Source organism: Salmo salar, chromosome 17 (genome assembly GCF_965601325.2).
Source record: "Salmo salar chromosome 17, fSalSal1, whole genome shotgun sequence".
NCBI classification, from domain to species: Eukaryota; Metazoa; Chordata; class Actinopteri; order Salmoniformes; family Salmonidae; genus Salmo; species Salmo salar.
Genome location: NC_138307.1, coordinates 52,616,619 through 52,629,118, shown reverse-complemented (window position 1 = coordinate 52,629,118; position 12,500 = coordinate 52,616,619). Strand labels below are relative to the sequence as shown.

Here is a 12,500-nt window from a genome sequence, read left to right as displayed (position 1 = left end):
GCCCATTAAAGATGTATGATGTGTCCTGGTGCTGGGGCCTGCGTGATTAATAGTGGCATAAAAAGAGATTACTCTGCCATCAAATATTTAGGGGCCTGGGAGATTGTCAAAATTGTACAATTTGAAAGCAGAGTGAGGCCGTTTCAGCAAGAACGCCTGGTTATTTGAGGGAGGGAGGGGGAGAAAATAAGGATGGGATGGAAGGAGGGACGTGGAGGATAGGAGAGGAGAGGAAGGAGGGAGGATAAATGCTGTAATAACCGTTAGAGGAATACGGGAGGGATATGTGAAGAAAGAGACGATTATGGTTTGTCAGGTTTCACTGTAAGCTGACCTGTGTGTGTGTGTGTGTGTGTGTGTGTGTGTGTGTGTGTGTGTGTGTGTGTGTGTGTGTGTGTGTTCTCAGGTGATATCAGGATTGGGGTCATGTCCTCTGGCTGCTGAACATGCTCTCACTGCTTCCCTAGAGGTAAGACACACTCATCTCCCATACTGCTCTACTCTTTTCCCCTCTCTACTCCCCCTCCTCTCATCTCTACTCCTCTCTAGTCTAACCCCTCTTCTTTCTCTCTCCATTCTATCTGATGTGCAGATGGTTGTGGATTATGCTGTTGGTTTTTCATTATGTGGTTTGAATGGGCACTTTTGGAACTTGGAACTGAGTTATGGAAACCAAATATTGGTGTTGCTGCTGCATCTCACTCTGGGAGGTAGAAGGGTAAACACTGAGTGGACTGTGTAGACTCTTCTTTGACAATCACTCGCTTTTTCTCACAAAGGTATTTTGTTGTAACTGGGAAAACGGTCGGAGGCCTGTTTCTCTCTGCGTTCCGCCAATCCCCCACGCCACACACAACGGAGCGGTCATTGTTAACTTTAGAGAGGAGATCTGAACAGAGATCTGGTTATCTATCGTTAGCAGGGGCTTAGCTGACTAGCACACACACACACACACACACTGGGTCAGGTCTATTGAGTTTAGATTGATCTAAAGATGGACGATAAACTGGCGGCACCACTCCGAACCCCACGACCTACACACACATGCCCAAACACACAAACAGTCTCACACACACTCCTAGAGCGCACTGCAAATGTCCGCTTGTCAGCAAATCACATTCATGCCTGTCTGTTTGGGTTGCTAGGCAATGGCAGACTTAAGTCAATTAGGTGTGTCCCTGTGGAGACTGTGTCCTTCAGCTACACACCTGGCCTGCAGATGCAAGCAGTTATGGTAATGTTTGTTCAGGTCATCATTGTGTGGTCCACTGATATTTGAGATGTCATTGTCTGACTGAGTTGTTTCAAAGTTATGACACAACCCTTTCTTATGCCTTATTAAATGATGCACTGTCTGCGTGTAGGGAGTACAGGATCTGATGGCCAGTGCAGTACAGCCTCTCCTGCTGTCGGTCAGTGACTCCATAGAAGCCATCATCATCACTATGCATCAGGAATACTTCTCTGGGTTAGTATACACACACACACTTTAAAATACCACAATCCTCAAGCTAGTCGTCCCCTTTCTAAAAGTAAGGTTGGGGTTTAAGTTGTTATAACGGGTCATGTTTACAGGTGGGCTTGGTGACATACCGCTACCGAGCTTTATATGTGACAATAAGTTATCTGTGAAACTATTATCCGATTGTCTGTGTCCCACCTGGCTCTAAACAGCATCTGTTACTAATTTACATTTGCAGTGTTTCTCTCTTTCCCCTGAGCTTGTGTTGTAATACAAGCATGACATTTACACACTCATACACACATCCTCAGACGATCTACTGTTCTACACACACCGCTCTGCTCTTGTATAGCATCCTGTTGGGGTGTGTGTGTTGTTTCTTCAGCCCCCTGTCCAAATGGCCTTTCATGGTCAGATCAACACAACACACACACACACACACACACTTGCTCTTGCATTCCGCAGAGGGAGCTCCTTGTAGTGATCTTAAAACTAGATCTAAAACCCACTCACCCTGTTCCATACACACACACACACACACACACACACACACACACACACACACACACACACACACGTCCTCTGAGTGAACTCTTTGTCTCGCTACCATCCCAGTCTCTCTGATCCATTGACCGTTTCCCAGATATAAACCATAGGGACACGCTGGAGCAGAGTAGCTGTTGCAGGATTTTAGTCACAGCGGCGATATTGACGTGTTAAAAAAAAGACTGGGGGGGTTTCATTTTGTAAAAAGGTCAAGTCTGAATCACCAAGCATCCATACAATGCCAGCCAAGGCAAATAGCGCTGTGTAACCTAGCTGTGAGACCAGCAGCTCACTTGCATATGTGTGTACACACAAGTAGAACCAGTCTAGACTATAGAATTAGGAATGAATTGAATACGTCTATGGTCTAGACCAGCGGTTCCCAAACTGTGGGGCGCTCCCTCTAGGTGGGGTCGCGGAGTCCGGCTTTCAACCTACTCCTGAAAGTTGTAACAGTAGAATGCACAAGGTGACATCTCGAAGTTGGGTCGTGCGTCATCAGTTCCTCTTGTCATGTCAGTCATTACATACCTCAGAGAGCTAGTTATAAACCCATGTCGGGTATAACGTTTTCCAGCTGGGTCTTTTTAGCACATAGATTTTTTTTTGTTGAAATGTTCGAATCACTCAAATATCACGGGTACACATTAGACACGGCAAAATGTATAGAATTGCAAGAAAATTAGCTTTAAAACTGCAAAATGTTCTCAGCACCCAATGACAAAATGTGTAGAATTGCAGGAAATAATATTTTAAACCTGCTAAATGTTCTCCCTGCTAACAAGAGGGGTGTGAACAGTGCTTGTGCCAATAGAAATAGACATGGCCTGTGCAGGGGGGTGGGGGGGTGTTTTCCAAAGCTGGAAGGGGGGCCTGAGTAAGAAAAGTTTAGAAATCCTTGGTTTAGACCCTCTACAGTTGCATTCAGATGTTCTCCCTCCATTCATATTAGCCAGACTCGTCTCTGTACAATAGAGAGGCTCCCAATGGACCTGTAGACTCCGTTAGTCTTGGGGCTTTGCAGTCACGACACACACACACACACACACACACACACACACACACACACACACGCTAGCAGGGTCCCGTTAGACAGAGCCACACAAAGGGTCCCTGCGTCAGTACTGTAGCCTCCTGCCGCTGGCTAAATGTTATCGGCCCCTGGCACACGCTGGTTATTCTGTCACGGCCATACATACAGAGACCGAGAGCTCAGATTGACATTCAGCGCTCTGAATACAAACTAGACTGCTTTGCGCTCTCTGATCTTACACAGACAAAGCCCTGCTGGGACTTAGCCGACTCGCAGCACACACATGCACACATTTTGCATACACACACACATTCAGTAACACACACACACACACACACAGGTTTAGTGTGTAGTCACTTAAGCATTGTGGGTCAATGGCCTGAGGTTCAAGGTTACGAGTCAGACCCTTAGTCTGTGACCTATACTAACCATAGGGTGTGTGTCTGTGTTGTATATATGTCTCTGTGTCCAGGTCTATGTCCACCCCGGGGAAGCCGGACGTGCCCTGCTCTCTGTACATGCGGGAGCTACAGGGCTTCGTGGGCCGTGTGATGGCGGACTACTTCCGCCATTTCCAGTGTGTCGACTTCATATACGACAACACGGAGAGCATCGCCCAGCGCTGCATCACATTGTTCATCCGCCACGCCAGCCTGCTGCGCCCCCTAGGGGAGGGAGGCAAGATGAGATTGGCGGCTGACTTCGCTCAGGTGAAGGAGAAGGGCTGTATGTTAGGGTTTATCGGTATCTCTCTCCTCGTCTGCTTCAAGCTCTCCTTCGCTGTTTGTCTGTCTCTTGGGTTTTTCTGTGCATTTTGAAGTGCACCAAGTAGCTCTATATTCGTGTTCTCACGGTGCTATGTCTTCCCTGTGTTTTTAGATGGAGCTGGCCGTAGCTCCTCTCTGTAGGAGAGTGTCTGAGCTGGGGAAACCCTACCGCCTGCTGAGATCGTTCCGGTATGTTATCACATCACTGCTTGTTACACATGTATGACACATACTTGTTACATCAGTTATGTCACACCTATTCCTGTTAAACCTTTGATGAGATGGGGGAACGCCTCGATAGCAGCGGTAGTTTCCAGAGTGAGGGTGGATCTTAACGAAGATGTTAGTCATTGTTGGAGGGTTAGAGAGCTGTAATTCTCCCTGCCGTCTGCCTCTATCTCTACTTAGATGCTAGGATAATGGTTTAAAGATAATGGGTAAAGGCCAATGGTTTAACATAATGAACATGTTATTTCGGCTAGACACCTCAATGTAGATGAGGTGTGTGTGTGTGTGTGTGTGTGTGTGTGGTGTGTGTGTGTGTGTGTGTGTGTGTGTGTGTGTGTGTGTGTGTGTGTGTGTGTTGTTAGGCCCCTGCTGTTCCAGAACAGTGAGCTGATAGCCAGCAGTCCAGCTGTGGGGGATCTGATTCCATACAGCACCCTGCTACACTTCCTGTTCACCAGAGCACCGTCTGAGCTCAAATCACCTCACCAGGTACACACACAGACACACACTATATATACAAAAGTATTTGGGCACCCCTTCAAATTAGTGGATTCGGCTATTTCAGTCACACCTGTTGCTGACAGGTATATTACAATCTCCATAGACACACATTGGCAGTAGAATGGCCTTACTGAAGAGCTCAGTGACTGTCAACGTAGCACCGTCATAGGATGCCCCCTTTCCAACAAGTCAGTTCGTCAAATGTCTGCCCTGCTAGAGCTGCCCCGGTCAACTGTAAGTGCTGTTATTGTGAAGTGGAAACATCTAGGAGCAGCAATGGCTCAGCTGCAAAGTGGTAGGCCACACAAGCTCACATAATGGGACTGCCATTCTGTCCTAGGTTGCAACACTGACTACCGAGTTCCAAACTGCCTCTGGAAGCAACGTCAGCACAAGACCTGTTCGTTGGAAGCTTCATGAAATGGGTTTCCATGGCCGAACAGCCGCACACAAGCCTAAGATCACCATGCGCAATGTCAAGCGTCGGCTGGAGTGGTGTAAAGCTCTCCGACATTGGACTCTGGAGCAGTGGAAACACGTTCTGTGGAGTGATGAATCACGCTTCACCATCTGGCAGTCCGACGGACGAACATGGGTTTGGCGGATGCCAGGAGAAAGTTTGGAGGAGGAAGAATAATGGTCTGGGGCTGCTTTTCATGATTTGGGCTAGGCCAGTGAAGGGAAATCAACGCTACAGCGTACAATTACATTCTAGACGATTCTGTGCTTCCAACTTTGTGGCAACAGTTTGGGGAAGGCCCTTTGCTGTTTCAGCATTACAATGCCCCTGTACACAAAGTGAGATCCATACAGAAATGGTTTGTTGAGATCGGTGTTGAAGAACTTGACTGGCCTGCACAGAGCCCTGACCTCAACCCCATCGAACATCTTTGGGATGAATTGGAATGCTGACTGCGAGCCAGGCCTAATCGCCCAACGTCAGTGCCTGACCTCACTAATGCTCTTGTGGCTGAATGGAAGCAGGTCCCCGCAGCAATGTTCCAACATCTAGTGGAAAGCCTTCCCAGAAGAGTGCAGGCTGTTATAGCAGCAAAGGGTGGACCAACTCCATATTAATATCCATCATTTTGGAATGAGATGTTTGACGAGCAGGTGTCCACATACTTTTGGTAATGTAGTGTACCTACACACACTCCTATACACACTTATCTATACTGCTTCCAACCATCGTTATCTTAACTTTCTATTAATTCTTCCTCTTCTACAGAGAGCAGAGTGGTCCATCGCTCGCTACTCCCAGTGGCTGGATGACCACCCTTCGGAGAGAGACCGCCTCACACTCATTAGGTAACTGCAGGAGAACGACAAAAGTCTTACAGCCTTTGAGACCGCTGGTGGGTTGTTTGGTCTCACTCAGAGTGAGTGAGCACCCTCTTGTGGTAAAATGACAAAAATCTTAATGGGTAGTGTGTCTTTAGTAACTCCATCTCCTTCTGTGTGTGCTAGGGGTGCTCTGGAGGCCTACATGCAGAGTGTGAAGGCTCGTCAGGGGAAGGAGTTCGCCCCGGTCTACCCCATCATGGTCCAGCTGCTGCAGAGGGCCACCAGCGGAGCCCAGGACTCCAGGACCTGAGGGAACTACAGCTCGCATGATGCAACTGTCTGCACTTCACATGGGCATGGGAGAACGGCTCAGTGAAGAACACATCCAAATATTATGAATGATATGACAATAGAGTAGTAGAACGGACATGGCTATGAAAATCCTTTGGCTGTTTTTTATGGGCCACCCAACAGGAGTTTCCATTATTGATATGACTTCAGTGTTGCTCGTTTCTATGGATGTGATAAGCAGCAATTCAAACATTCCAAATGGAAAACTACCCACAATGTTGTGTGAAAATGTCTGTTCTGCTAATTCTATGGCTATGCCACAGAGGGCAGCACAAGGGGGCAGTTACCTGCGCTTAGGGCAGCACAAGGGGGCAGTTACCTGTAATCCATACTGGTGAATGGGAAATACACACTTGCTAGTTATTGGTAGGGCCTTTACTGGTTATAATGGTTAACCTAATTTTGTACTATTAAATCCTTTATGGTGAACAATACTTATTATAAGGAATGATTCATGGTAGGGCTTTAATAATAGTTAACCTAATCTATGGGCTCTATTCAATCCGTATCGCGGAAATTCCGCATTAGAGCGTCATTTTAATTTAAAGGCAATGTTCCCGCCTCATTAGCGGAGACTGCATTCACGGTAAACGATGTCGGTTCAGTGTGCTATCTGTAATGCTTCAGCGATATGGGTTAGTCTATTACACATAACTGATTCAGCTATTTTCCCCTGTCTGGTCTATAGAACTGTTCATATGTTCTTATTTAATGAGGTCCTGTCGATGTAAAGCTCTAAGGTTGTGGTTATAATAAAACCAGAAGTTAAACAAGTTGTGCCGGCTTGTATCTTGAGCCCTGTTTATATACCTGGTAACGTGCGGCATGTGTCTTGATGATTAAAATGACTGATCTTCCTGACCTCTAAAAGAAGTCCAGTATAAATGTATTGGTTGGATGAAAGCTTTTCTCAAAGGTGGTCTATTTATAGCCCTGGTTACACCTTGCATTAATTAAAATGTGGTTTTCGTGATCAAGATGATCCAATCACTCTGTTCAAGGTTTGTCAGGTTTACACATGGTGTATTCATTAATGCAAACAGTAGCACAATTAGAATGTGGACAAACTGGCCTCTAGACATGTTTTTCAAAGAGTATCTTTCTATTCATTCTCCTTGGTTTGGCTGTTTTTATGTAAATGTTTTCGTCACCCAGTACCCACAAGGCAAAAATGTAAAAGATTAGTTTTACAAGGATAGGGAAAATATTTCCACAGCTTTATGTGTACATGCTTCATTGGGAATGAAGTAATTACACAAACAGACAAATACAGCAAGTAGTCTTTAAACGGGCCACTTCCATTGGTTGACAGGAGGCTCTTCAATCAGTGGTTCCCATGGTTTCCACTCCGCCATCTTCCTGGATAGAGCCAACTCACACTCCGCCTGGAGGGAAGAGGAAATGAGTGGGTCAGATAAGGCAAGAGATGTATGATAAGTGGGGAAGAGGAAGGAGATGCAGTATGTGGGAGGTTTTTGAATGCTACAAAACTATGTAGCCGTGGTTACACCTTGCATTAACATGGCTGTCATCCAATAAAGATGCTCTGAGATTTGTTGTGTCTACACACGGTAATAAAATGGGATTCTTATCTGCCCACTTTGTACTGTGACCAGATTCCCTGGTCCTTCCCTGTAGGCAAATTAATTCAACCTGCCTTGGATCTACCGTTATGACAAGCTGTATAAATTGACAGAAAACAGCACGCTTTTATACTCATTACAGCCTACTTTTGTTATCCAATGATTTAAGACTGGGCGTAATAGACTACTGTACCGATAACCTCGACTTGTCCAATATTCAGAGAATCTCTCCAATCCCTAAAAACGTCACCACACAAACGATTTGACTATCTGGATGTGTGTACAAAATACAATTATTGCACAGTATAAATAAAAATGACACTAATGCACACAGTAGAAACAGGTTACGTTACCAAGTGCATCTCTGAATGGCGCAACGCATTATCCAAATAGGTCAGGATAGGGGATGTTTACATACATCTTTATTGTAAATAACCTTTAGTATAGGCCTAAACAGTATTAAAGGAATAAAAAAGCAACATGCTAGGAGAATGACTGTGGTTTAGTTTCCTCCAAATCATTGATAATTCGGTACCTCAATATGATAACCTAGAGCAAGACGTGTGGTCAAATTATGAAAATGCATGGATAAAAGCAGCACTCTATAAAAGGTGCAAAGGAGCAAGCATGTAAAGTAAAGGCTTTATAAATGGAACAAAGTAAATCTAAAAGTAGCCTAAAGAGTCCTTCGTAATTGAAGCCGAGAATAGCCTCTAATTGAAGTCTACATTAGCCTATTGGACAGTAGTCTCGCTCATGCTTAGGCTACAGAAAGCTATGCGCCTCTACGCACCAGTTTGGACATCTTCTGCACTTTATTGACATCCGAAAAGGATTGCATTATATCACTGTATTATTTTCATATCTGATACAGCAACAAATGGACTATTCACCTCCTGCCCACCATTCATTCTGGATAGATATAAAGGTACAGGGGGAACATTAGGCCTATACCTTACCATACACTGCTCTCTTCTGCTCCATCAGTCTGTCCCTGCATGCATCCCCAACACATGTTTACTTCAGTTTAAATTCTGCTATTACAGTCCTTGGCCATTCTGTAGCCTATGATGTTTTCAAACATATTTTGGCCTGATATTAGATGGGAAAACCCTTTTTCTCCCATTCGGGACAATATCTTTTAAACATATTTTTCTATTAGCCGATTTTAAGCAGAGCTGGACGCGGTATTGGACTGTGGAATATCCGACCACAGTGCCAGTTGGCACTTGGTTTCTAAAGACCATGATCTTAATTCAACTGTTTACTTTTTTTGAGGGGGCGGGACAACCGTGACGTTGGCCAAATGTATACGCTTTTGTTGTCCGGATTTGTTTACACTTCAAGGATATCCGCACAAGATGCGTCTTCGACTACCTCCGGAGGTGGTCAGGAAGATATAATCACAATCAGATCACAATGTGTCTTGATTGTCTACACCGGTCAACAAATGTGGGCACAACCAGAATTTGGACACGATCAGGACAACGGACGCATGTAGAAACCAGGTATAAACGGGGCTAGAGAAAGCAACTTTAGGAGGAAGATACAAAGCAATGAAAAGAGTGTGAGGCTCCTCTCTGTACCTGGTGAATGACCTCCTCGATCTGACCACAGTTGATTTTCTTCTCTAGTTTCTCCACATCAGGCTCCTTTCAATTGAAATGAAGAAAGACAATGAAATGATCTATATGGATTGAAACACAGATGCCATCCCAAACAATATCTCGTCACATGATATCAAATATAAAGTCAACAAGGGGATTACCTCACAGAGGTTCATACAGGTTCAAGCTAATACATGAAATCACAGTCACAATGAGAGCTGGTAGGAAGAGTGTTCTACTCTGTTAAAATTTACCTGACCCTTGTCTAGATGTGGAAGTGAGGATGGTTGGAGTGTAACTTACGGCTTTGATAAGGTCAAAGCGGTCGTTGACAAGCTCTTCTGTGTACTTTCTGTAGGCTGCGTCCTGAGGAATGACCTGGAGAGACGCCAGGATCTTACTGTACAAGATCCTCAGGCGCTGAGGGGACACACGCACATACAGTTACATTATCATACCAAAGTAGGTGTGGTCCACTAGTACTGTTTACGGTCATTACTGGGGACTCACCTCATGAGGGTTGTGGGACACGGCCAGTCCCACCAAGCCTGTTGTCTGGGGAAAATATTACACGCAATATTACACACAATGAGCATAATAGCTACAAAGTTAGCTAACGTTAAGTAATCTCCTGGGTAAAATAGTCATACGGCATTCAGAAGGAAGGTGGAACGTTACAGAACGTTACAGAACGTATGGATAAAACGTTATGTACCTTTGAGTTCGTATCGTGTCAGCCATATAAGTTGGCTATATTTACTTCACAACGGACAAGCCACTGATCTAGGTAACTAACCCTGATATAGCAGATCAAAGTATATATCCACGAACCCTCCACCAAATGAGCAAGCTAGCTAAGTTTGTTAGCTAGAAGACGAGCCAGTCTAGCAGCTAGCTTACACGCATGCTTGTCAATAGAAAACGATAAAGCTCATACCAATTGTAAAGTGAGAGGAAACTAACTAAATAAACAAAAGCAAATTACATTTTCACAAAAGCATCATCATAATATGACCTCGACTCGTACCTTCTTCAGAACACCAGCCATGATTTTGGTCGCAATGGATTCTGGGTCACTTCTGTCAAATAAAAATGACGTCAACACGTCCTCGTTTTTTCCAAATAAAAGCTCAGCATGTTTCTGTAGTAAGTACAGTCGTGGCCAAAAGTTTTGAGAATGACACAAATATTAATTTCCACAAAGTTTGCTGCTTCAGTGTCTTTAGATATTTTTGTCAGATGTTACTATGGAATACTGAAGTATAATTACAAGCATTTCATAAGTGTCAAAGGCTTTTATTGACAATTACATGAAGTTGATGCAAAGACTCAATATTTGCAGTGTTGACCCTTCTTTTTCAAGACCTCTGCAATCCGCCCTGGCATGCTGTCCATTAACTCCTGGGCCACATCCTGATTGATGGCAGCCCATTCTTGCATAATCAATGCTTGGAATTTGTCAGAATTTGTGGGGTTTTGTTTGTCCACCCGCCTCTTGAGGATTGACCACAAGTTCTCAATGGGATTAAGGTCTGGGGAGTTTCATGGACCCAAAATATCGATGTTTTGTTTCCCGAGCCACTTAGTTATCCCTTTTGCCTTCTGGCAAGGTGCTCCATCATGCTGGAAAAGGCATTGTTCGTCACCAAACTGTTCCTGGATGGTTGGGAGAAGTTGCTCTCGGCTGAGTTCTTAGGAAAAATTGTGAGTGAGCCCACTCCCATGGCTGAGAAGCAACCCCACACATGAATGGTCTCAGGATGCTTTACTGTTGGCATGACACAGGACTGATGGTAGCGCTTACCTTGTCTTCTCCGGACAAGCTTTTTTCCGGATGCCCCAAACAATCGGAAAGGGGATTCATCAGAGAAAATTACTTTACCCCAGTCCTCAGCAGTCCAATCCCTGTACCTTTTGCAGAATATCAGTCAGCCCTGATGTTTTTCCTGGAGAGAAGTGGCTTCATTGCTGCCCTTCTTGACACCAGGCCATCCTCCAGAAGTCTTCGCCTCACTGTGCATGCAGATGCACTCACACCTGCCTGCTGCCATTCCTGAGCAAGCTCTGTACTGGTGGCCACGATCCCGCAGCTGAATCAACTTTAGGAGACGGTCCTGAGCTTGCTGGACTTTCTTGGGCGCCCTGAAGCCTTGTTCACAACAATTGAACCGCTCTCCTTGAATTTCTTGATGATCTGATAAATGGTTGATGTTGGTGCAATCTTACTGGCAGCAATATCCTTGTCTGGGAAGCCCTTTTTGTGCAAAGCAATGATGATGGCACGTGTTTTCTTGCAGGTAACCATGATTGACAGAGGAAGAACAATGATTCCAAGCACCACCCTCCTTTTGAAGCTTCCAGTCTGTTATTCGAACTCAATCAGCATGACAGAGTGATCTCCAGCCTTGTCCTCGTCAACACTCACACCTGTGTTAACGAGAAAATCACTGACATGATGTCAGCTGGTCCTTTTGTGGCAGGGCTGAAATGCAGTGGAAATGTTTTTGCGGGATTCAGTTCATTTGCATGGCAAAGAGGGACTTTGCAATTAATTGCAATTCATCTGATCACTCTTCATAACATTCTGGAGTATATGCAAATTGCCATCATACAAACTGAGGCAGCAGACTTTGTGAAAATTAATATTTGTGTCATTCTCAAAACTTTTGGCCACGACTGTAGACATGAGTCCTCTTATTCAGTAACCTACATACATGTTATTAACTAACAGATCCTACAATACATGTTCAATGATTAGATTGGAAAAATAAGTATTACAAATGGTCATTTAAAATATTTCGAAGTGGGTACACTACACATACTAGCAATATCAAAATAATGTAGGACTTGTGCGCTGTAAGCCAGACAGCCTGTCTATACTGTATGGCTCCTATAGTCAATTAAATCTTATTGTGATAAACTGTGTTTAGTGTGATAGTGAAACACTGCATGTGACAGTGTGACTGGCATTCTCAGAGTGTGTGGGGCTGATATTATAGGCATGTCAAGTCTAAAAATATCCCATTACTCATGCAAACACCAACATAAAACTTAGTTTGCAGCCAACAAACCTTCGGAGACTGGGACTTTCACTGGAGATTTTACAGGTAAGACTGGAGTTGCCCTTTCATTGGGATA

The 12,500-nt window shown here is 44.6% G+C and overlaps 2 protein-coding genes across 2 annotated transcripts in view; one reads left to right on the top strand and one right to left on the bottom strand.

Annotated features, from left to right (window-relative positions):
* The window catches only part of LOC106576112 (conserved oligomeric Golgi complex subunit 5), a 105,832-nt gene extending 98,683 nt beyond the window's left edge, over positions 1–7,149 (top strand). Inside the window, 7 exon segments of the mRNA XM_082963851.1 lie at positions 407–469; positions 1,365–1,468; positions 3,514–3,751; positions 3,921–3,997; positions 4,399–4,525; positions 5,766–5,845; positions 6,005–7,149. Coding sequence (XP_082819977.1) covers positions 407–469; positions 1,365–1,468; positions 3,514–3,751; positions 3,921–3,997; positions 4,399–4,525; positions 5,766–5,845; positions 6,005–6,131 — 816 coding nt within the window. The 3' untranslated portion in view covers positions 6,132–7,149.
* A 204-nt stretch (positions 7,150–7,353) lies between these two features.
* LOC106576117 (NADH dehydrogenase [ubiquinone] 1 alpha subcomplex subunit 5) lies at positions 7,354–10,459 on the bottom strand. The gene is made up of 5 exons (XM_014153006.3): positions 10,390–10,459; positions 9,873–9,917; positions 9,666–9,782; positions 9,342–9,407; positions 7,354–7,557 (listed from the first exon to the last, which is right to left on the bottom strand). Exons 1-5 carry the CDS (start codon positions 10,408–10,410, stop codon positions 7,456–7,458), a joined length of 351 nt encoding a protein of 116 aa, XP_014008481.1. The 5' UTR covers positions 10,411–10,459; the 3' UTR covers positions 7,354–7,455.
* Positions 10,460–12,500: the final 2,041 nt, after the last annotated feature.